Source organism: Streptopelia decaocto (assembly GCF_964273445.1).
Source record: "Streptopelia decaocto genome assembly, chromosome: 11".
Lineage (NCBI taxonomy): Eukaryota > Metazoa > Chordata > Aves > Columbiformes > Columbidae > Streptopelia > Streptopelia decaocto.
Window position 1 is genome coordinate 16,671,146 of NC_138666.1, and position 24,169 is coordinate 16,695,314.

A 24,169-nucleotide genomic window follows, 5' to 3' on the forward strand; every position below is an offset into this window, starting at 1 on the left:
TCCAGCTTCATTCCACATGATCATCAGGGTTGCTGAGGAACTTTCCAGTTGTCTCATCAGCTTTGTTGCTTTTCAGCATCTTGTTGCAGTGCATTCAAGCTGCAGATACCAAGGCTGTCCTCCTTAGTACAGAAGTTAAGCCAGACTCTGGTTCTTGCCATGAGCTCAGATTCAACCCTTTGGGTTGAAGAAAGAACCTGGGCACATTTCTGGCTTCTTGGATGTGATCTAACCTCTTGGAATTAGCCTGTATCAGTTAAGGGAAAGAAAGCTCCAAAAAATCAAAAGCAACATTTATTTATAACAGTTGACAAAAAAGAAAACAAGTAGAGATGTCAAGCTCATCTCACAGAGGTTTTTTGGTGGATGCTCTGCTCCCTACAAGCTATTTCCGATTTCAAAAAGTAGAAAGACCCTGTAAAAATAACACCTGACCATTTGCTTCTGAAAGAAGAGGGGAATAAACATATAACATCTTCAGATACTTCTCGTATTTTCTGTATAGAACATTTTTACAGATTTCAATAGATTTCCCAATTCCCCTCTCACTCCCGCCTCTCACAGGAGCATTATTCCGTTTTGATATCCACTGATGAGATATCATCCTCTTTATGAGCCTGAAAGATTGTGCGTTTTCTCTCCTTGCTTCATTAAATAGTGATTTTCAGTCCTGCAAACATTCCAAATTTCCCTTGATTCTCTCCTTCCACTGTGATCATGACAACAAATTAGATAATGAGGACTTAGAAGAGTTACTAAAATCTGCATCCTGACAAACTAATTTTGTTTGACTTTACTCTGAGTCTTAAAAGCAAACTCTACCCGCCCCCACTCTTATAATTCACTGTGTTCCCTCCTTTCATCCACCATTTCTTTTAAGAGCTGTGTCCAAAACTCCATTTTGCGTTCTCTCAGTTTCTTTGATGCCTTTTGCACGAGATCTATTTCCAGGTATCCTTCATCCAGATCGTACTGAGGCCAATGGACCAATCCTTCTCCGTTGGGATTTCTGGAAATAATGTGATGAACAGTTAGCTTTTCATTTACCTGTCACTTGTGCTCTGACTGCCAAAGTCTTAGAAACCAGCATGTAAGTATTGCCCTATGGTTCAGGCGGCACAGACAAAACTTGAGCTGTAATTAGCATTACAGTTCTCACCCATTTCTAGCAAAGTTAGTCCAGTATCTCATAACACTTCTGCTAAGCTTATTTTCTTCTTCTGTAGCATTCCCTGCAAAGTGAGACATAATATGGCAACGTTAAAAACTAAATAATCAAAAAACAACAACTCTATGAATTCCAATAGACTGTATTCGGTTGTATTTTTCCCTCTGAGCTACGGGAGTTTTAGCCAGTAGAGCTCTTGGAGAGAAGTGCAGATGGATGATTCCATGGAAAGTAACTACTGCTAAAGACAGAAAATGCTTATGTTGATTTCAATGATTCTAAGAAAGTCTATTCTAGGCCTGCCCCCCCCGCCCTGTAAGTAAAATGACTAATAAGGATGTTTTAAAAGGACCACTTTAGTAAGCATGGATACATTACCAGCTAAGAATGGCTTTCCAAACACAAAGGCAATCTCAGCTCCGTGATCTGCTTTTACAAACTCTGGTACGACCCCTGTTGCTGAACTGGGTCGATGCTGAAACTCATAAAAGTAGACTGGGTTGCCAGCATCTGGTAGACAATGTACAGAAGAGTGTTAGTTTGAGAGCTGAAACTACCTGCCGTCAAAGAGGATAAACTTTGATTACAAGCTATTTTGATAACAGGAAAACACAAGCAGTGTCCATAATCACAGCTCAGGGTGGAACTCTACATTTCTTCTACGAGACTCACCTCTATGGTATCTGGCCACTTCAATGGATGGAAAAACAAACCAAGCATCTGCAACTGCATCAAAAAAACCATCTCGCACCTGAATACGGTTTGCTGCATTCCCTATGTATTCATTGCATACTCGATCAACAACTTCAGAAGTAACACCCTGAAATGAGCAACAAAAATACTTGTTATAACGGTGATGAATATTATCAAGAGTAACAGCACTGAGTGTGTCACCTGTACAAATATACCCTATATATACAATATACAAACATAGAACCAGACAAGTGAAAAAGCAGCACTGGGTTGTTCTGAAAATGTCTCTTACCTTAATAGTCATTGCTAATAAGCCCTGTAAATGTTGACGTGCAACATCTTCATCCAGACCATCTTCAGAAGCTGGAATTTTCATACTCTACATGATACAGAGAATCATATTTAGTAGAAAACCTTATGTTAAAATTATGTATAAATAATGACATTACATGTCTCTTACCGTAGGGATCACCCATCCAAATTCACAGTTATTTACTCCTATTATATATGGGACTGGATTGATCAATTTTTCAAATAGTAATTGCATGGGACGCTTTGGAAAAAATACCCCATCAGCAGATGCAGAGACATATATTGAAGGCTGGAGAAAAAAAGGAACAAACAACAAACATGTCAGCTCTAGAAAAAATGTTCAGATTTTCAGTGCAGCTCCACAGCAAAACAAAACAAAGTGCCAAGTGAAAATATTTGAAACAATGTATTCAAGCCATCACTACACTTTCTCTGACAGATTTTCTGCACTAGGCAGAAGATTCTGTGCGGACCAGCATTATATTTTAATGTTTGTGAACCACGGGTCATGATGTTTAATTTACATCTCTTCTTAGGGAGTTCAATCCTACTATGATGTGTGGAGCAGTAGTGGAAAAACTAACTTCTGTGTTGAAACTGGAAAGGAACATGGAAACCAGCACTGTGATAGGAACTCCTAAGTAGAATATAATCTAGTATATTAATTAATTGTCAGGTTCTCCAGCAGAAACTGTGACATGTACACACTCTTCTCCTTCCCCTGGCAGAGCAAGACAGCAAAACACAGGCAGCTCAAGGTGCACGCAGAATGAAAGGAGAGTCACCTGTTGACATTGCTCAGGTGAGTTACAGCACAGCTGCAATGCTGCCAAAGCCTGGAAAGGTCAAGAAAGTCACATCTTTCACTCACTTCAAGTTCCCCTACTATGCCAACACGCAAATAGCAAGCTCTGTTAGGACAAAATTGGAAAAGTCATTTAAACGCAGTAAGTATCGTTTCACCTACCAGTTTTTCTGCTATTTCTACTATCTCTTCTTCTGTTTTTTCCCTTAAGCATTCAACGATTGCAGCTGAACTGGGTTTTTCACAGTCAGAGGCAGCAGCAACTCTCTGAAATCAATAAAAACACTCACTTTTCCTCTGCTCCCATAGAAGGCTCCGTGTGCCACCGAGCCTGAGAGTGCAGCAGGGGGAGTCTGAACTTCTGCACAAGGACCATTGCAGCCAGACACGGTCCAGCTGCAGAGGCAGCGAGCAGGGAGCCCTCAGAACCCTGCACACTGGGGCTGAGCGGAACCAAGGAAGTCAGCTCTTCATTTGAAATATAAACAGAATGGATAAAGTCTTGTTTACTGGCACATAACAGGCATCAAAAAAGAGGGAAGGAGAAGAGTATTGAGAATCTGGTGCCATTTTCCTGCCAAAAATCATAGCTCTACTTTTCCCGATGACAATACATGTTCTAGGATTGCTTTACATTTCACACTCCTTCCCTGCCTTCTCTCTTCACTTCCTTAGTTTTTTGCTTTCAGACATTTGACAAGTTTTGGAAATATGAAAAGCAAAGCATCATTAAACATGTATTATTTGCACACAGAAATACTGTCTTTAACGACAGTGGTTGTAGTTTCAGGAGAAAAAAACCCACAAGTGTTTCTACATTTTGGAATACGCAGTTTAAGCTGTGCAAAACTATCTGGAAAAATAATCAAATTTACCACGAAGTACCCACTTTTGCTTCTTCTTCAGGATGGTCAGTGAACAAAAACCTGCTTGCAGTACCACTCTCTGAAATGGCTTTATGGAACAAACCCTTTGCCAGGGGAGATAAGATCTATAACAAAGCAAGAACAAGCATGACAAGCATTCTGTTCTGACCACTGACTTAGAATTTCACTCTCAGGAATTGCCATTTAAAACATTTTGAAAACAAATGCCATAACACTCTTATTGTGCAGCTCTGATCCCAGCTCTGATTCCAGGTCACAAAATGCACAACAGGTTCAGCTGTGGTAACTTAGCACAAGTGACTGTCAAAGCAAACAGGAAAAAGGCAATACGTTCTCTTAAAGAACTTTTATCAGAAAGATTTTTGGAGGGGATTTGGCCCTACAGAAAAGCAAACAAACAAACAAAACACCAGAATTTAATTTAGTAGATGAGGAATAACATTTTGGGTCTGAACGGCAAGATTTGGGTATGATAAGAACATTTTCATCAATCAGAGGTTGTACTGATATCACATTCTATTATAGACTGAGGTGTTGGACTCAATGATCCTCGTGGGTCCCTTCCAACTCAGGACTTCCTGACTATGATTTGTCATTTACCATTAAACCATCCCCTTTCTCTCTCTGACTTTTCATGTAGGTACTAAAAATGAACATGAAAGCTGGTTTGCTTTTTTTGCCCTAAGTAATTAAAAATAATTATCGCTGTGAACTCACAAGAGCAGAAACACTGATTCCTCCTGCAGATTCTCCTACAATAGTGACGGATCCTGGATCTCCTCCAAAATATCTGATATTTTCCTGAATCCACTGAAGAGCTGCTACTTGATCCAAATACCCCCAGTTACCTGGCGCGTGCTTATCACCAGTGCTGCAGAGAAGAGATTTGTTTCAATGTTCAGTGCAAGAAAAAAGGCAGAGAAAAATATAATCTGTGCTATAACAAATCAGCTGCCATTCTCTACACAACTAAAAAAATAAATGACTCAGAAAGCATTGAGCTTAAAGTAGCAACCAAACAAGAACAAAATGAAGCTCACTTGGGACTTGTAAATTGTTCCCAACTGTTGCACATGCAACTAAGAAATGTATAGTCTCTTTGCATAAGCAAGCGTCCTGCACGTCTCTTCACCGAGGCTCTGCACACGTAATTGAGGAAATCGCAAAAAACGGAAATAAGATGTCTTACCTAAAATATCCAAGAATACCTAATCTGTACTGAATTGTTACCACCACCACATTGTCAAAGGCCGCTAATGCTGAACCATCATAGGTTGAACCTGCTCCACAAACTAATGCACCTCCATGGATCCACACAAAGACCTGGGAAGGCAAAACCAGAGACAACCCGGAACGGATAAGAGCTCCCAGTGATAAAAATTAAATAGAAGCCAAAATAGCATATGTAACTTGATCATCAAACTGCAGCTGTAAGTCTGCAGATAGTACAGCTTGTAGGTTTACTGTACAATAATTGTGCTAGAGGTTTTATAATAGTTTTGCTTACAGGCAGCTCCTGTTTTTCTGTAGCAATGGGTGTATACACGTTTAGGTATAAGCAATCTTCAGACACTTGGAGATGAACTTTTTCTTTTCTATTAGTAACAAGGTGCGAAAGAAAATTTCCTTTTTCTTTATCCTGTAGACACCTGAATAAATGAGAAATAAGTAACTAAAACCACAAAACTATGAAGTGTAGCTTTTTTGTACTACCACAGTAAAGTGCTAACCAGAAACCAATCTCCAGTACATTTCCAGATTGTTTGCAACAGAAAACATTTAATATTTTTTCACCTTCAAGATACTTTCTTCCTTTGAGCTCACACTAAGGAGATGTGTAAAAATGAGTCACAATCTATGGCAGCACACAGGGACATGCAGATACAACTTTGTGTTTCAAAACATTTCAGAAATATACCTGCAACTACCTGTGGCTATAAATTCCTTCAATGAAAATCCAAATTAAGTATTTTGCATCCTCAATAGCTTTTTGTATTGCAATGGTGGGTCTTGGGCTTGATGCACTAAACAAGGGCAGTAGCACAAATGCAGTAGATATTTACAACATAGACTAGAAATGCTCTGCAGTGCTTATGTGTCCTATGAAGCATGTGACTCGCTCCACATTTTTTCTTTGAATGTTTTATTCCAACATTTCCTCAGTTTCCTTCTCTTTCTGCTCCAAAGCTACACAGTTCTTATACATTGCTAAGCAATGACCAAATGCTCCAAAACATGAACATCATTAGCAAAGTGCTGGTCCACATTAGTTTGTCACTAATGCCCATCAGATAAGAGCTTTCATAAGAAGAGCAGCTTATAGAGATATCTTTAGAAATGCATTCATTGTAACCGTCGCAGGTGGCAACGAGATGGCAGCAAGGAACGTATCTTTGTGGCTTGTGATTGCCCTACACATCAGTGTCCTGGACTTGCATACCATGTACGAGTCTTACAAAGATCCCTGGCTGTGTTGTTGTCTTACATTGGTGGGTAGGAAGTGGCATCTCTGACTCCTTTCCATGGCTCAGGTGGCTGGGGTTCAGAAAACCTCAGTGGCCCAACGGGCGGCTTTGCAAAAGGAAGCCCCAGGAAGACATTCACACTCCTCTCGGCTGCGTCCACTTGGAAGCGGAACCCTCGGACTCTCCCGTATTTGGTCTCCACTTCTGGTTGCTCTGCATTGTGTCCCGGGGGACCTGAGCACAATATATTTGGTCTATTTGTAAGTAATTGCCAGATTTCTGAGAGCTTTAGCTGCTTAAATATACACCTTTTGTTTCAACAAACTCTAATCAGTATAGCTGACATCATTTCAGCCTTCATTCTCCTTGGTTTCCATGTATAATCTCCCTCAGGTATATCAGATGAATTGTCTTACTATCCACACACATTAGTAATTGCATGTAGATCTTAACTCTTTTTGATCCATGTTGTCAGTTAAAAGTCCAATTGGGTGGTCTCAATAAGAAAAGATCTGTGAACACACAAAATACATTCCAGAACTTTGTATGTACAGCTAAAAGGAAAACCTTCTAACATTCCAAAAAATGCTCTGCCATATACAAATACTGTTAGCATTTAGGTAACATTTGTTAAACATTAGTGCGAAAGTTCTCTATATCAAATTACAGACGTGGTGCAGTGGTCTGCACTGCCCAGCAGACAAGATGATGGGACAGGAAGCTGATTTCTCTATTTGCAAAATCAGTCAAATAAGACAAATGAGTGAAAGCAGATCACAAAAAGAAATTGAGAAATGTTTGCTCTTCAGACATAATTTCTATGCAGCAAGGTCGTTTGCCCAGCTCCTCCGATACAGCTGGGGTTCCCATAGGTGAACAAGCTGCCACGGGCTCTATTTCCTTACAGAAGGCAATAGGTAAAATCCCTTCCCAAGCTCACCGGTAGCTACAAGCGCCGTGACCCCGACAGTCAGAATCAGCGACAGCAGCAACGCGTCCTTTCCAGTCGCCATTTTCAAGCCAGTCACATATTTACCCCCGCAGCCTGTTGCCTTATATACCCTGTTACATGTACGTGTTACGCAAGGCAACTGCTGATTAGCAAAAGCAATACTCGAGCTGTGAGACAAACCGATGCTTGCTTGGTAACTAACAAAAGAATCAGAGAGTTTCTCAACACTAACGAGATGATTCCTCAGCTTTTGTAGCATGGGAACAATATTAAAGTCTTTGGGTGGGAACTGTACATTTAATGCCTCTGAAAAATCAGGAGGGTTTATGGGCTTCACATCTATCAATGTTGCATGACATGAAAAAGAGGGAAGAGAAAGCTGAATAAAGGGCTTGTGTTAGTTCTACGTGAACTTTGGGCCTTTTTATTTTGGCAAGGCTCAGTAGCTCTTGCCCCAGAAAGGCTGTTTCGCAATTTTATAATATATCACGAGAATCCTCAGATGTCAAAGACAGCACAGATTAATTTACTGCTTGCACCTTTGTTTTCACCTGAGTGGGCCATAAAGACCCACAGTCCTTAAATTAGTTCAGCACACATAGTATGCAGCTAGTAGCCCTGTGCACTAGGACTGTGCTGTGACCTTTACTCCAACCTCCCTCAGTGTACCTGCACAGGTGTGCTTTACAGCCCTTGCAGGTAACCCCAGTCAGCGTTAACCTGGGCTGCTCAGGGAGCAAACTGTTGGCAGGTGGCCGAGGCTCCTGCCTCTGTACAGAGCTGTGGGTTGCGGCACTACCCTGTTGCCAACACCAACGCAGAGATGTATGGATGTTCTCCAGGAGACTTTTTTTGTTGTTTTTCTGTTTGTTTCTTTTTTGTTTTGTGTTTGTTTGTTGTGTTTGGGGTTTTTTTCCACGTGAGGTAGAACAATCAGAATCCCTGCTTGTGTCTCAGCTTCCATCCCATGGGCACACACACCTCAGCTCACTTGTGACCTGCAGCCTACAGGAGTCCTTTGCCACAAAACCAAATGCTGGGCACTCTGCTTGCTGCAACAAACTTTTTTTATCTCCATCAACAATTTATTTTCTATATCCCGATCTTCACTCATTTTAATAAACTTTGTCCTTTCCTATTTGCTTTACCTTTATTTTTCCCCTTCATTTACTATTCTATTTTCCAAACATTTCTCTTCAATCGTCTTTTGTTCTACTCACTACTTGTCTTTCAAATACACGATCTGCAAAATCTCTCAGCCCATGTCCCATCAAGAGTCCCAAAGAAGCAGCCGCTCTGAAAATGTTACCAGTGCAAAACAGTTTCTGCCAACTCTGCCAATCTTAGTTAAAAGAACAAAATAAACAAATGAGATTTGAGATCCCTACAGCCTTGCCTGTAGACACTTGGTAGAGATGCACAATCATGACCTATACGTGGAAACACTTACTCCAGTTATATAGACAAACTTGTGGAATCTGGGGACAGTGTTACTTACCTGGTAAGTGGAATTCTTGAATCCTGTCTGGCATTTAAGAGAGAACATGTGGCAGCTTACCCTCAATCAGTGAATAATGCAGAAGTCAGGGACCAATCAAAAACCAATCCTGACACCAGGATACATCCAGGGCGGTTCGTCCGTGAGTGTTTGGTTTCCCAGGTGAATGACGCGCAGAGCACGGTGGCGGTGGAGTTCACTCCCACCATTCCTCACTGCAGCATGGCAACCTTAATCGGCCTCTCCATAAAAGTAAAACTGATCAGATCTCTGCCCGAGAGGTTTAAGGTGAGTAATCAAATTGCTGTAATGAAAATTAAAAAAAAAAAAAGCGCTACCTAACTCGTGGTGAAAACTGACTGGAGTGGTATTGCTCTTGCGGGTGAGGGGAACGCTCTGGACGCAGAGGGGGCCGTGCGCTGGAATGTGGATGCAGTCGCGGTTCCGTGACAGTGGTGTCAGGGCCAGGGGGGTGGCGGGGCAGTGCCCTGCAGTGCTCTGCAGCACGGGAGGAGGGGAGGCTGCTGCCCTGTCTCACAGAGCCTTAAGCAGATGGGAATGCACAACAGTCTGCGAGTTTAGACTTTATTCTGCTCTATGCAGTAACTGCCATTGGCAAGAATACTCTTTTTGCCCTCTTTTTGTTCCTGTCTAAGTTTTATCACCAAATATCAAATAGTTTGTACTTGAGCTTCCAATGTACTGCTGACTTTATCCTCTTTTTCTTTTGGGATGCCTTTTAAGCTGGATGTTCACATAACACCAGGAACACATGCCTCTGAGCACGCAGGTAAGGTGTTTAATGCTCTGGTTTGTGGTTTTCTTTGGGTTTTTTAATGTTGAAGATTAGAGGGGAGAGAGACTCCCACACCTGCAGAGCAGCTGTTTACTCTCTGGGACTTTACCTGCATCAGCTTCTGGGGATGTAGCGGAACAGAAACGTGTAATGATGACACTGGAATGTCCTGTACTGTACTGTTGCCATCTCCTCAGGCAGCCTGTGCTCTCAGCGGGTCATGGATCTGCCTGGGTTCTGGAGGACTCAGAAAATGGGGAGAGGCTGAGGGGGAATTTCCTCTTGCATTACAGCTACAGGTGCTGCTGGACCACAAACAGCTTTGTGGTTTAACCTGTGATAACACGCCAGCTGTGACCCGAGACTGCAACTCTGCAGCATCCCTGGCAGCTGCAGAATTACAGGTCTACCTGGGTGCCACAGCAGCGTCGGAAACTTCTGAGAGCTGCTCAGCCCCAATTCCTTGAGTAGCAGGGAAGCAGCTCAGCAGCTTTGTATCCAAACACACAACTGAACTGTCTGAGGAAGAACTTCACTCTGCAGTGGTAAACACACACTGGTTGGTTGGGTGGTTGTAAACTCTGCTCTTCCAGCTTCATTGCACATGATCATCAGGGTTGCTGAGGAACTTTCCAGTTGTCTCATCAGCTTTGTTGCTTTTCAGCATCTTGTTGCAGTGCATTCAAGCTGCAGATACCAAGGCTGTCCTCCTTAGTACAGAAGTTAAGTCAGTGTCTGGTTCCTGCCATGAGCTCAGCTTCAACCCTGGGGGTTGAAGAAAGAAAGTGGGCACATTTCTGGCTTCTTGGATGTGATCTAACCTCTTGGAACTAGCCTGTATCTGTTAAGTGAAACTAAAGGAAGCTCTAAAAAGTCAAAGCAACATTTATTTATAACAGCTGACAAAACAAGAAAACAAGCAGAGAGGTCAAGCTCATCTCACAGAGGTTTTTTGTGGATGCTCTGCTCCCTACAAGCTATTTCCGATTTAAAAAAGTAGAAAGACCCTGTAAAAATAACACCTGACCATTTGCTTCTGAAAGAAGAGGGGAATAAACATATAACATCTTCAGATACTTCTCGTATTTTCTGTATAGAACATTTTTACAGATTTCAATAGATTTCCCAATTCCCCTCTCACTCTCGCCTCTCACAGGAGCATTATTCCGTTTTGATATCCACTGATGAGATATCATGCTCTTTTTGAGCCTGAAAGATTGTGCGTTTTCTCTCCTTGCTTCATTAAATAGTGATTTTCAGTCCTGCAAACATTCCAAATATCCCCTGATTCTCTCCTTCCACTGTGATCATGACAACAGATTACATAATAAGGACTTAGAAGAGTTACTAAAATCTGCATCCTGACAAACTAATTTTGTTTGACTTTACTTTGAGTTTTAAAAGCAAACTCTACCCGCCCCCACTCTTATAAATCACTGTGTTCCCTCCTTTCATCCACCATTTCTTTTAAGAGCTGTGTCCAAAACTCCATTTTGCGCTCTCTCAGTTTCTTTGATGCCTTTTGCACGAGGTCTATTTCCAGGTATCCTTCATCCAGATCATACTGAGGCCAATGGACCAATCCTTCTCCATTGGGATTTCTGGAAATAATGTGATGAACAGTTAGCTTTTCATTTACCTGTCACTTGTGCTCTGACTGCCACATTCTTAGGAACCAGCATGTAAGTATTGCCCTATGGTTCAGGCGGCACAGACAAAACTTGAGCTGTAATTAGCATTACAATTCTCACCCATTTCTAGCAAAGTTAGTCCAGTATCTCATAACACTTCTGCTAAGCTTATTTTCTTCTTCTGTAGCATTCCCTGCAAAGCGAGACATAATATGGCAACGTTAAAAACTAAATAATCAAAAAAGAAGCAGCTCTATCAATTCCAACAGACTGTAATCGGTTCTATTTGTCCCTCTGAGCTACGGGAGTTTTAGCCAGTAGAGCTCTAGGAGAGAAGTGCAGATGGATGATTTCATGGAAAGTAACTACTGCTAAAGGCAGAAAATGCTTATGTTGATTTCAATGATTCTAAGAGAGAAAGTCTATTCTAAAAGTCACTCCTGTAAGTAAAATTAATAATAAGGATGATTTAAAAGGACCACTTTAGTAAGCATGGATACATTACCAGCTAAGAATGGCTTTCCAAACACAAAGGCAATCTCAGCTCCGTGATCTGCTTTTACAAACTCTGGTACAACCCCTGCCGCTGAACTGGGTCGATGCTGAAACTCATAAAAGTAGACTGGGTTGCCAGCATCTGGTAGAAAATGGACAGAAGAGTGTTAGTTTGAGAGCTGAAACTACCTGCCGTCAAAGAGGATAAACTTTGATTACAAGCTATATTGATAAAAGGAAAACACAAGCAGTGTCCATAATCACACCTCAGGGTGGAACTCTACATTTCTTCTAAGACACTCACCTCTATGGTATCTGGCCACTTCAATGGATGGAAAAACAAACAAAGCATCTGTAACTGCATCAAGAAAACCATCTCGCACCTGAATACGGTTTGCTGCATTCCCTATGTATTCATTGTATATTCGATCAACAACTTCAGAAGTAACACCCTGAAATGAACAACAAAAATACTTGTTATAATGGTGATGAATATTATCAAGAGTAACAGCACTGAGTGTGTCACCTGTACAAATATACCCTATATATACAATATACAAACATAGAACCAGACAAGTGAAAAAGCAGCACTGGGTTGTTCTGAAAATGGTCTCTTACCTTAATATTCATTGCTAATAAGCCCTGCAAATGTTGACGTGCAACGTCTTCATCCAGACCATCTTCAGAAGCTGGAATTTTCATACTCTACATGATACAGAGAATCATATTTAGTAGAAAACCTTATGTTAAAATTATGTATAAATAATGACATTACATGTCTCTTACCGTAAGCATGTCCCATCCAAATTCACAGTTATTTACTCCTATTATATATGGGACTGGATTGATCAGTTTTTCAAATAGTAATTGCATGGGACGCTTTGGAAAAAATACCCCATCAGCAGATGCAGAGACATATATTGAAGGCTGGAGAAAAAAAGGAACAAACAACAAACATGTCAGCTCTAGAAAAAATGTTCAGATTTTCAGTGCAGCTCCACAGCAAAACAAAACAAAGTGCCAAGTGAAAATATTTGAAACAATGTATTCAAGCCATCACTACACTTTCTCTGACAGATTTTCTGCACTAGGCAGAAGATTCTGTGCGGACCAGCATTATATTTTAATGTTTGTGAACCACGGGTCATGATGTTTAATTTACATCTCTTCTTAGGGAGTTCAATCCTACTATGATGTGTGGAGCAGTAGTGGAAAAACTAACTTCTGTGTTGAAACTGGAAAGGAACATGGAAACCAGCACTGTGATAGGAACTCCTAAGTAGAATATAATCTAGTATATTAATTAATTGTCAGGTTCTCCAGCAGAAACTGTGACATGTACACACTCTTCTCCTTCCCCTGGCAGAGCAAGACAGCAAAACACAGGCAGCTCAAGGTGCACGCAGAATGAAAGGAGAGTCACCTGTTGACATTGCTCAGGTGAGTTACAGCACAGCTGCAATGCTGCCAAAGCCTGGAAAGGTCAAGAAAGTCACATCTTTCACTCACTTCAAGTTCCCCTACTATGCCAACACGCAAATAGCAAGCTCTGTTAGGACTAAATTGGAAAAGTCATTTAAACGCAGTAAGTATAGTTTCACCTACCAGTTTTTGTGCTATTTCTACTATCTCTTCTTCTGTTTTTTCCCTTAAGCATTCAACGATGGCAGCTGAACTGGGTTTTTCACAGTCAGAGGCAGCAGCAACTCTCTGAAATCAATAAAAACACTCACTTTTCATCTGCTCCTATAGAAGGCTCCGTGTGCCACCGAGCCTGAGAGTGCAGCAGGGGGAGTCTGAACTTCTGCACAAGGACCATTGCAGCCAGACACGCTCCAGCTGCAGAGGCAGCGAGCAGGGAGCCCTCAGAACCCTGCACACTGGGGCTGAGCGGAACCAAGGAAGTCAGCTCTTCATTTGAAATATAAACAGAATGGATAAAGTCTTGTTTACTGGCACATAACAGGCATCAAAAAAGAGGGAAGGAGAAGAGTATTGAGAATCTGGTGCCATTTTCCTGCCAAAAATCATAGCTCTACTTTTCCGGTTGACAATACATGTTCTAGGATTGCTTTACATTTCACACTCCTTCCCTGCCTTCTCTCTTCATTTCCTTATTTTTTTGCTTTCAGATATTTGACAAGTTTTGGAAATATGAAAAGCAAAGCATCATTAAACATGTATTATTTGCACACAGAAATACTGTCTTTAACGACAGTGGTTGTAGTTTCAGGAGAAAAAAACCCACAAGTGTTTGTACATTTTGGAATACGCAGTTTAAGCTGTGCAAAACTATCTGGAAAAATAATCAAATTTACCACGAAGTACCCACTTTTGCTGCTTCTTCAGGATGGTCAGTGAACGGAAGCCTGCTTGCAGTACCACTCTCTGAAATGGCTTTATGGAACAAACCCTTTGCCAGGGGAGATAAGATCTATAACAAAGCAAGAACAAGCATGACAAGCATTCTGTTCTGACCACTGACTTAGAATTTCACTCTCAGGAATTGCCATTTAAAACATTTTGAAAACAAATGCCATAACACTCTTATTGTGCAGCTCTGATCCCAGCTCTGATTCCAGGTCACAAAATGCACAACAGGTTCAGCTGTGGTAACTTAGCACAAGTGACTGTCAAAGCAAACAGGAAAAAGGCAATACGTTCTCTTAAAGAACTTTTATCAGAAAGATTTTTGGAGGGGATTTGGCCCTACAGAAAAACAAACAAACAAACAAAACACCAGAATTTAATTTAGTAGATTAGGCTTCCGACTGTGCAGAGTGTCTGTGCCTGGCATTAGCACCAGAGAATGGTATGGGAGGCACCTGTGTACGATGTGACCAGGTCAATGACTTGCTGTGCCTAGTGGCAGAGCTTAAGGAAGAGGTGGAGAGACTAAGGAGCATTAGGGAGAGTGAGGAAGAAATTGACTGGTGGGGTCGAACTCTTTTGACTCCTAAGGGTGTGCAACAGGAGATGGCAAAGCCTTGTCCCTCCTGCGATAAGGCAGATAGAGCAGATCTAATTGATGGGGGGGAATGGAAACAGGTCCCTGATCGGAGAGGTAAAAGAACCCTCTCTTGAACCCCATCACCACCCTTGGTGCCCTTAACAAATAGATATGAGGCCCTGGTCCCTGAAAATCAGGCAGAGGACAGCCAAGAAGATCCACCTGGAGAGCCCCCTGGATGGACCTCATCTACAAAAAGGATTACAACTGCAGCTGTAAGAAGAAAAAAAAGAAGAGTGGTAGTAGTCGGTGACTCCCTTCTGAGGGGAACAGAGGGCCCTATATGTCGCCCAGACCCATCCCACAGGGAGGTCTGCTGCCTTCCTGGGGCCAGGGTGAGGGACGTTAATAGAAGACTTCCAGAGCTAACTCAGCCCTCAGACTACTATCCCCTGTTAGTAGTCCAAGCTGGCAGCGAGGACATCAACAGAAGAAGTACCAAGATAATTAAAATAGACTTTAAAGCACTGGGTCAATCAGTTCATGGGACGGGAGCACAAGTGATATTTGCCTCAGTTCCTGTGCTATCTGGGATGGATGAGGAGCTAAATAAAGAGAGGAGTAGAAAAGCCCATCTCATCAACAGGTGGCTTAAGGACTGGTGTCACCATCAAAATTTTGGGTTTTTTGACCATGGGGCAAACTCCATGGTACCTAGTCTCCTCAAATCAGATGGGCTTCATCCTTCTAGGGAGAGCAAGAGGACTATAGCCCATAAGATGGCAGGGCTGATCAGGAGGGCTTTAAACTAGGTGTGAAGGGGGAAGGGATTGAAACTGGGCTCTCCAAAGATCAGCCTAAGGATGGAAAGCCCGAATTAAGAGTGAAATCAGCAGCCCACTTGAAGTGCATGTACACTAATGCACGCAGTATGGGCAACAAACAAGAGGAGCTGGAAGCCATCGTGCAGCAGGAAAACTATGACATGATTGCCATCACAGAAACATGGTGGGATGACTCTCATGACTGGAATGCTGCTATGTGTGGCTACAAGCTCTTCAGAAAAGATAGGCAGGGTAGGAGAGGTGGCTTTGTATGTTAGAGAGTCACTTGACTCTGTTAAACTTGAGGTCAGCAGTGACAAGGTTGAGTGCCTGTGGACCAGAATCAGAGGGAAGTTCAACAAGGCTGACATCCTCGTGGGTGTCTGTTATAGACCGCCCAACCAGGACGATGAAGGAGATGAATTATTCTACAAGCAGCTGGCAGATGTCTCAAAATCGACGGCCCTCGTTCTTGTGGGTGACTTTAACCTGCCGGATATCTGCTGGGAGCTCAATACTGCACAGAAGAGGCAGTCTAGGAAGTTCCTAGAGTGTATAGAGGACAATTTCCTTCATCAGCTGGTAAATGAGCCTACCAGGGGCAAGACCCCGCTAGACCTACTGTTTACAAACAGAGAAGGGCTGGTGGGAGATGTAGTGGTTGGAGGCCGCCTGGGGCATAGCGACCATGAAATAATAGAATTTTCAATACTCAGAGATGCAGGGAGAACCATTAACAAAACCTCTACGCTGGACTTCCGGAGGGCAGATTTTTGCCTATTCAGAAGTCTAGTTCAGAGCATACCCTGGGAAACAATGCTTAAAAACAAGGGGGCCCAGGAGGGTTGGACATGCTTCAAGCAGGAGGTTTTGAGTGCACAGGAACAGGCTATACCAGTGTGCCGAAAGGCTCGCCGTCGGGGAAGACAACCGGCTTGGCTAAACAGGGAGATTCTGAATGAAATAAAAAGAGACTTTACCGACTGTGGAAAAAAGGGCTGGCTACTTATGAAGAATTTATGAAAATAGCTAGGTCATGCAGAAAAAAAATCAGGGAAACAAAAGTGCAATTTGAAGTTAATTTGGCCAATTCTGTCAGGGATAATAAAAAGTCCTTCTTCAAATACGTTAACAACAAAAGGAGGGGCAAGGAAAACCTCCATTCTCTGTTGGACTTTGAGGGAAATATAGTTAACAAAGATGAGGAGAAAGCTGAGGTACTTAATACCTACTTTGCCTCAGTTTTTACCAGTAAGACAGGTGGCCCTCAGGAGAACTCATCTCTGGAGGTGGTTGACAGAGATAGGAAGCCAAACAGGCCCCTTGTATTCCAGGAGGAAATAGTTGGTGATTTACTGAGCCATCTGGATCCTCACAAGTCTATGGGACCAGATGGGATCCATCCTAGGGTGATGAGGGAGCTAGCAGAAGAACTTGCCAAGCCGCTCTCCATCATCTTCCAACAGTCCTGGCTCACTGGGGAGGTCCCATGTGATTGGAAATTGGCCAATGTTACCCCAGTCCACAAAAAGGGCTGCAAAGCTGACCCTGGCAACTACAGGCCTGTCAGCCTGACCTCGGTGCCTGGCAGGGTTATGGAGCAGATCATCCTGAATGGAATCACACAGCACCTTCAGGATGGACAAGGGATCAGACCCAGCCAGCATGGGTTAGGGAGGGGCAGGTCCTATCTGACCAACCTGATCTCCTTTTATGATTAGGTGACTCACCTGGTGGATGAGGGGAAAGCCGTGGATGTGGTCTATCTGGACTTCAGCAAGGCCTTTGACACTGTCTCCCATAATATACTCCTGCAAAAGCTGGTAGCCCGTGGCTTGGACAAGTGTACTCTACGCTGGGTTAAGAACTGGCTGGAGGGCCGGGCCCAGAGAGTGCTGGTGAATGGGGCTGCATCCAGCTGGCGGCCAGTCACTAGTGGTGTCCCCAGGGGTCAGTGTTGGGTCCAGTCCTGTTTAACATCTTTATTGACGATTTAGATGAGGGGATTGAGACCATCATCAGCAAATTTGCTGATGACACCAAGTTGGGAGGGACTGTGGACCTGCTGGAAGGCAGGAGGGCTCTGCAGAGGGATCTGGATAGACTGGAAAAATGGGCTGATTCCAATGGGATGAAGTTCAATAAGGCCAAGTGCCGGGTGCTGCACTTTGGCCACAACAACCCCCTGCAGCGCTACAGGCTGGGCGCAGAGTGGCTGGAGAGCAGTCAGACAGAAAGGGACCTGGGGGTACTAATTGACAGGAAGCTCAACATGAGCCAACAGTGTGCCCAGGTGGCCAAGAAGACCAATGGTATCCTGTCCTGTATCAAAAATAGCGTGGTCAGCAGGACAAGGGAAGTGATCCTTCCCCTGTACTGTGCATTGGTGAGGCCACACCTGGAGTGTTGTGTTCAGTTCTGGGCCCCTCAGGTCAGGAAAGACATTGAAGTGCTGGAGCGGGTCCAGAGAAGAGCAACACGACTAGTGAAGGGACTTGAACATAAGACCTATGGGGAGAGGCTGAGGGAGCTGGGGTTGTTTAGTCTAGAGAAGAGGAGGCTTAGAGGTGACCTCATCACTCTCTAGAACTACCTGAAGAGAAGTTATAGCCAGGTGGGGATTGGGCTCTTCTCCCAGGCAGTCAGCAATAGGACAAGGGGACATGGGCTTAAACTCTGCCAGGGGAAATTTAGGCTGGATATTAGAAAGCAATTCTGTGCAGAGAGAGTGGTCAGGCATTGGAATGGCTGCCCAGGGAGGTGGTGGACTCGCCGTCCCTGGAGGTTTTTAAACTGAGATTGGACATGGCACTTAGTGCCATGATCTAGTAAACAGACTAGAGTTGGACCAAGGGTTGGACTCGATGATCTCTGAGGTCTTTTCAAACCCAGTCAATTCTGTGAATAACATTTTGGGTCTGAACGGCAAGATTTGGGTATGATAAGAACATTTTCATCAATCAGAGGTTGTACTGATATCACATTCTATTACAGACCGAGGTGTTGGACTCAATGATCCTAGTGGGTCCCTTCCAACTCAGGACTTCCTGACTATGATGTGTCATTTACCATTAAACCATCCCTTTTCTCTCTCTGACATTTCATGTAGGTACTAAAATTACCATGAAAGCTGGTTTGGTTTTTTTGCCCTAAGTAATTAAAATTAATTATCGCTGTGAACTCACAAGAGCAGAAACACTGATTCCTCCTGCAGATTCTCCTACAATAGTGACGGATCCTGGATCTCCTCCAAAATATCTGATATTTTCCTGAATCCACTGAAGAGCTGCTACTTGATCCAAATACCCCCAGTTACCTGGCGCGTGCTTATCACCAGTGCTGCAGAGAAGAGATTTGTTTCAATGCTCAGTGCAAGAAAAAAGGCAGAGAAAAGTATAATCTGTGCTATAAGAAATCAGCTGCCATTCTCTACACAGACCTTCTCTACACAACTAAAAGAATAAATGGCTCAGAAAGCATTGAGCTTAAAGTAGCAACCAAACAAGAACAAAATGAAGCTCACTTGGGACTTGTAAATTGTTCCCAACTGTTGCACATGCAACTAAGAAATGTATAGTCTCTTTGCATAAGCAAGTGTCCTGCACGTCTCTTCACCGAGGCTCTGCACACGTAATTGAGGAAATCGCAAAGAATGGAAATAAGATGTCTTACCTAAAATATCCAACAATACCTAATCTGTACTGAATTGTTACCACCACCACATTGTCAAAGGCCGCTAATGCTGAACCATCATAGGATGAACCTGCTCCTGCAACGAATCCACCTCCATGGATCCACACAAAGACCTGGGAAGACAAAACCAGAGACAACCCAGCACGGATAAGAGCTCCCAGTGATAAAAATTAAATAGAAGCCAAAATAGCATATGTAACTTGAACATCAAACTGCACCTTTAAGTCTGCAGATATTACAGCTTGTAGATTTACTGTAAAATAATTGTGCTAGAGGTTTTATAATAGTTTTGCTTACAGGCAGCTCCTGTTTTTCTGTAGCAACGGGTGTATACACGTTTAGGTATAAGCAATCTTCAGACACTTGGAGATGAACTTTTTCTTTTCTATTAGTAACAAGGTACGAAACAGAATTTCCTTTTTCTTTATCCTGTAGACACCTGAATAAATGAGAAATAAGTAACTAAAACCACAAAACTATGAAGTGTAGCTTTTTTGTACTACCACAGTAAAGTGCTAACCAGAAACCAATCTCTAGTACATTTCCAGATTGTTTGCAACAGAAAACATTTAATATTTTTCACCTTCAAGATAGTTTCTTCCTTTGAGCTCACATTAAGGAGATGTGTAAAAATGAGTCACAATCTATGGCAGCACACAGGGACATGCAGATACAACTTTGTGTTTCAAAACATTTCAGAAATATACCTGCAACTACCTGTGCCTATAAATTCCTTCAATGAAAATCCAAATTAAGTATTTTGCATCCTCAATGGCTTTTTGTATTGTAATGGTGGGTCTTGGGCTTGATGCACTAAACAAGGGCAGTAGCACAAATGCAGTAGATATTTACAACATAGACTAGAAATGCTCTGCAGTGCTTATGTGTCCTATGAAGCATGTGACTCGCTCCACATTTTTTTCTTTGAATGTTTTATTCCAACATTTCCTCAGTTTCTTTCTGTTTCTGCTCCAAAGCTACACAGTTCTTATACATTGCTAAGCAATGACCAAATGCTCCAAAACATGAACATCATTAGCAAAGTGCTGGTCCACATTAGTTTGTCACTAATGCCCATCAGATAAGAGCTTTTCATAAGAAAAGCAGCTTATAGAGATATCTTTAGAAATGCATTCATTGTAACCGTCGCAGGTGGCAACGAGATGGCAGCAAGGAATGTATCTTTGTGGTTTGTGATTGCCCTACACATCAGTGTCCTGGACTTGCATACCATGTACGAGTCTTACAAAGATCCCTGGCTGTGTTGTTGTCTTACATTGGTGGGTAGGAAGTGGCATCTCTGACTCCTTTCCATGGCTCAGGTGGCTGGGGTTCAGAAAACCTCAGTGGCCCAACGGGCGGCTTCGCAAAAGGAAGCCCCAGGAAGACATTCACACTCCTCTCGGCTGCGTCCACTTGGAAGCGGAACCCTCGCACTCTCCCGTATTTGGTCTCCACTTCTGGTTGCTCTGCATTGTGTCCTGGGGGACCTGAGCACAAAATCATGTAATTGGTCTATTTGTAAGTAATTCCAGATTTCTGAGAGCTTTAGCTACTTAAATATACACCTTTTGTTTCAACAAACTCTAATCAGTATAGCTGACATCATTTCAGCCTTCATTCTCCTTGGTTTCTGTGTGTAAACTCCCTCAGGTATATCAGATGAATTGTCTTACTATCCACACACATTAGTAATTGCATGTAGATCTTAACTCTTTTTGATCCATGTTGTCAGTTAAAAGTCCAATCGGGTGCTCTCAATAAGAAAAGATCTGTGAACACACAAAATACATTCCAGAACTTTGTATGTACAGCTAAAAGGAAAACCTTCTAACGTTCCAAAAAATGCTCTGCCATATACAAATACTGTTAGCATTTAGGTAACATTTGTTAAACATTAGTGTGAAAGTTCTCTATATCAAATTACAGACGTGGTGCAGTGGTCTGCACTGCCCAGCAGACAAGATGATGGGACAGGAAGCTGATTTCTCTATTTGCAAAATCAGTCAACTAAGACAAATGAGTGAAAGCAGATCACAAAAAGAAATTGAGAATGTTTGCTCTTCAGACATAATTTCTACGCAGCAAGGTCGTTTGCCCAGCTCCTCCGATACAGCTGGGGTTCCCATAGGTGAACAAGCTGCCAAGGGCTCTATTTCCTTACAGAAGGCAATAGGTAAAATCCCTTCCCAAGCTCACCGGTAGCTACAAGCGCCGTGACCCCGACAGTCAGAATCAGCGACAGCAGCAACGCGTCCTTTCCAGTCGCCATTTTCAAGCCAGTCACATATTTACCCCCGCAGCCTGTTGCCTTATATACCCTGTTACATGTATGTGTTACGCAAGGCAACCGCTGGTTAGCAAAAGCAATACTCGAGCTGTGAGACAAACCGATGCTTGCTTGGTAACTAACAAAAGAATCAGAGAGTTTCTCAACACTAACGAGATGATTCCTCAGCTTTTGTAGCATGGGAACAATATTAAAGTCTTTGGGTGGGAACTGTACATTTAATGCCTCTGAAAAATCAGGAGGGTTTATGGGCTTCACATCTATCAATGTTGCATGACATGAAAAAGAGGGAAGAGAAAGCTGAATAAAGGGCTTGTGTTAGTTCTACGTGAACTTTGGGCCTTTTTATTTTGGCAAGGCTCAGTAGCTCTTGCCCCAGAAAGGCTGTTTCGCAATTTTATAATATATCACGAGAATCCTCAGATGTCAAAGACAGCACAGATTAATTTACTGCTTGCACCTTTGTTTTCACCTGAGTGGGCCCTAAAGACCCACAGTCCTTAAATTAGTTCAGCACACATAGTATGCAGCTAGTAGCCCTGTGCACTAGGACTGTGCTGTGACCTTTACTCCAACCTCCCTCAGTGTACCTGCACAGGTGTGCTTTACAGCCCTTGCAGGTAACCCCAGTCAGCGTTAACCTGGGCTGCTCAGGGAGCAAACTGTTGGCAGGTGGCCGAGGCTCCTGCCTCTGTACAGAGCTGTGGGTTGCGGCACTACCCTGTTGACAACACCAACGCAGAGATGTATGGATGTTCTCCAGGAGACTTTTTTTGTTGTTTTTCTGTTTGTTTGTTTCTTTGTTTTGTGTTTGTTTGTTGTGTTTGGGTTTTTTTTCCATGTGAGGTAGAACAATCAGAATCCCTGCTTGTGTCTCAGCTTCCATCCCATGGGCACACACAGCTCAGCTCACTTGTGACCTGCAGCCTACAGGAGTCCTTTGCCACAAAACCAAATGCTGGGCACTCTGCTTGCTGCTCTTTTGCTGAAACAAACTATTTTTATCTCCATCAACAATTTATTTTCTATATCCCGATCTTCACTCATTTTAATAAACTTTGTCCTTTCCTGTTTGCTTTCCCTTTATTTTACCCCTTCATTTACTCTTCTATTTTCCAAACATTTCTCTTCAATCGTCCTTTGTTCTACTCACTACTTGTCTTTCAAATACACGATCTGCAAAATCTCTCAGCCCATGTCCCATCAAGAGTCCCAAAGAAGCAGCCGCTCTGAAAATGTTACCAGTGCAAAACAGTTTCTGCCAACTCTGCCAATCTTAGTTAAAAGAACAAAATAAACAAATAGGATTTGAGATCCCTACAGCCTTGCCTGTAGACACTTGGTAGAGATGCACAATCATGACCTACATATGGAAACACTTACTCCAGTTATATAGAAAAACCTGTGGAATCTGGGGACAGTGTTACTTACCTGGTAAGTGGAATTCTTGAATCCTGTCTGGCATTTAATTTTAAGAGAGAACATGTGGCAACTTACCCTCAATCAGTGAATAATGCAGAAGTCAGGGACCAATCAAAAACCAATCCTGACACCAGGATACATCCAGGGCGGTTCGTCCATGAGTGTTTGGTTTCCCAGGTGAATGACGCGGAGAGCACGGTGGCGGTGGAGTTCACTCCCACCATTCCTCACTGCAGCATGGCGACCTTAATCGGCCTCTCCATAAAAGTAAAACTGATCAGATCTCTGCCCGAGAGGTTTAAGGTGAGTAATCAAATTGCTGTAATGAAAATTTTAAAACAAAAATCGCTACCTAACTCGTGGTGAAAACTGACTGGAGTGGTATTGCTCTTGCGGGTGAGGGGAACGCTCTGGACGCAGAGGGGGCCGTGCGCTGGAATGTGGGTGCAGTCGCGGTTCCGTGACAGTGGTGTCAGGGCCAGGGGGGTGGCGGGGCAGTGCCCTGCAGTGCTCTGCAGCACGGGAGGAGGGGAGGCTGCTGCCCTGTCTCACAGAGCCTTAAGCAGGTGGGAATGCACAACAGCCTGCGAGTTTAGACTTTATTCTGCTCTATGCAGTAGCTGCCATTGGCAAGAATACTCTTTTTGCCCTCTTTTTGTTACTGTCTTATTTTTATCATCAAATAGTTTGAACTTGAGCTTCCAGTGTACTGTTGACTTTGTCCTCTTTTTCTTTTTGTTAAGCTGGATGTTCACATAACACCAGGAACACATACCTCTGAGCACGCAGGTAAGGTGTTTAATGCTCTGGTTTGTGGTTTTCTTTGGGTTTTTTAATGTTGAAGATTAGAGGGGAGAGAGACTCCCACACCTGCAGAGCAGCTGTTTACTCTCTGGGACTTTACCTGCATCAGCTTCTGGGGATGTAGCGGAACAGAAACGTGTAATGATGACACTGGAATGTCCTGTACTGTACTGTTGCCATCTCCTCAGGCAGCCTGTGCTCTCAGCTGGTCATGGATCTGCCTGGGTTCTGGAGGACTCAGCAAATGGGGAGAGGCTGAGGGGGAATTTCCTCTTGCATTACAGCTACAGGTGCTGCTGGACCACAAACAGCTTTGTGGTTCAACCTGTGATAACACACCAGCTGCGACTCGAGACTGCAACTCTGCAGCATCCCTGGCAGCTGCAGAATTACAGGTCTACCTGGGTGCCACAGCAGCGTCGGAAACTTCTGAGAGCTGCTCAGCCCCAGTTCCTTGAGTAGCAGGGAAGCAGCTCAGCAGCTT

The 24,169-nt window shown here is 43.1% G+C and overlaps 1 protein-coding gene across 2 annotated transcripts; it reads right to left on the reverse strand.

Annotated features, from left to right (window-relative positions):
* Positions 1-278: 278 nt before the first annotated feature.
* Positions 279-21,464, reverse strand: LOC309444799 (fatty acyl-CoA hydrolase precursor, medium chain-like). Of its 2 annotated transcripts, none has more exons than XM_082062924.1 (13): positions 21,369-21,464; positions 20,446-20,650; positions 19,467-19,608; positions 19,149-19,282; positions 18,662-18,815; positions 14,035-14,136; positions 3,141-3,245; positions 2,322-2,462; positions 2,154-2,240; positions 1,841-1,988; positions 1,547-1,678; positions 1,160-1,232; positions 279-1,009 (listed from the first exon to the last, which is right to left on the reverse strand). In XM_082062924.1, the coding sequence occupies exons 1-13, from the start codon at positions 21,439-21,441 to the stop codon at positions 835-837; spliced, it is 1,671 nt and encodes a 556-aa protein (XP_081919050.1). In that variant the 5' UTR covers positions 21,442-21,464; the 3' UTR covers positions 279-834. The 2 variants fall into 2 exon arrangements, with proteins under 2 accessions (XP_081919050.1, XP_081919049.1); XM_082062923.1 differs by lacking the exons at positions 279-1,009; positions 1,160-1,232; positions 1,547-1,678; ... (2 more) ...; positions 2,322-2,462; positions 3,141-3,245 and adding exons at positions 10,459-11,177; positions 11,328-11,400; positions 11,713-11,844; ... (2 more) ...; positions 12,489-12,629; positions 13,308-13,412.
* Between the last annotated feature and the right edge of the window lie 2,705 nt (positions 21,465-24,169).

Coding starts and splice junctions, on each gene's coding strand:
- LOC309444799 (XM_082062924.1), bottom strand. CDS start 21,441: ATGGCGACTGGAAAGGACGCGTTGCTGCTGTCGCTGATTCTGACTGTC. Junction 19,283..19,466: donor CAGAAAAACAGGAGCTGCCT/GTAAGCAAAACT, acceptor TTGTCTTCCCAG/GTCTTTGTGTGGATCCATGG. Junction 18,816..19,148: donor GGTATTGTTGGATATTTTAG/GTAAGACATCTT, acceptor TCTTCTCTGCAG/CACTGGTGATAAGCACGCGC.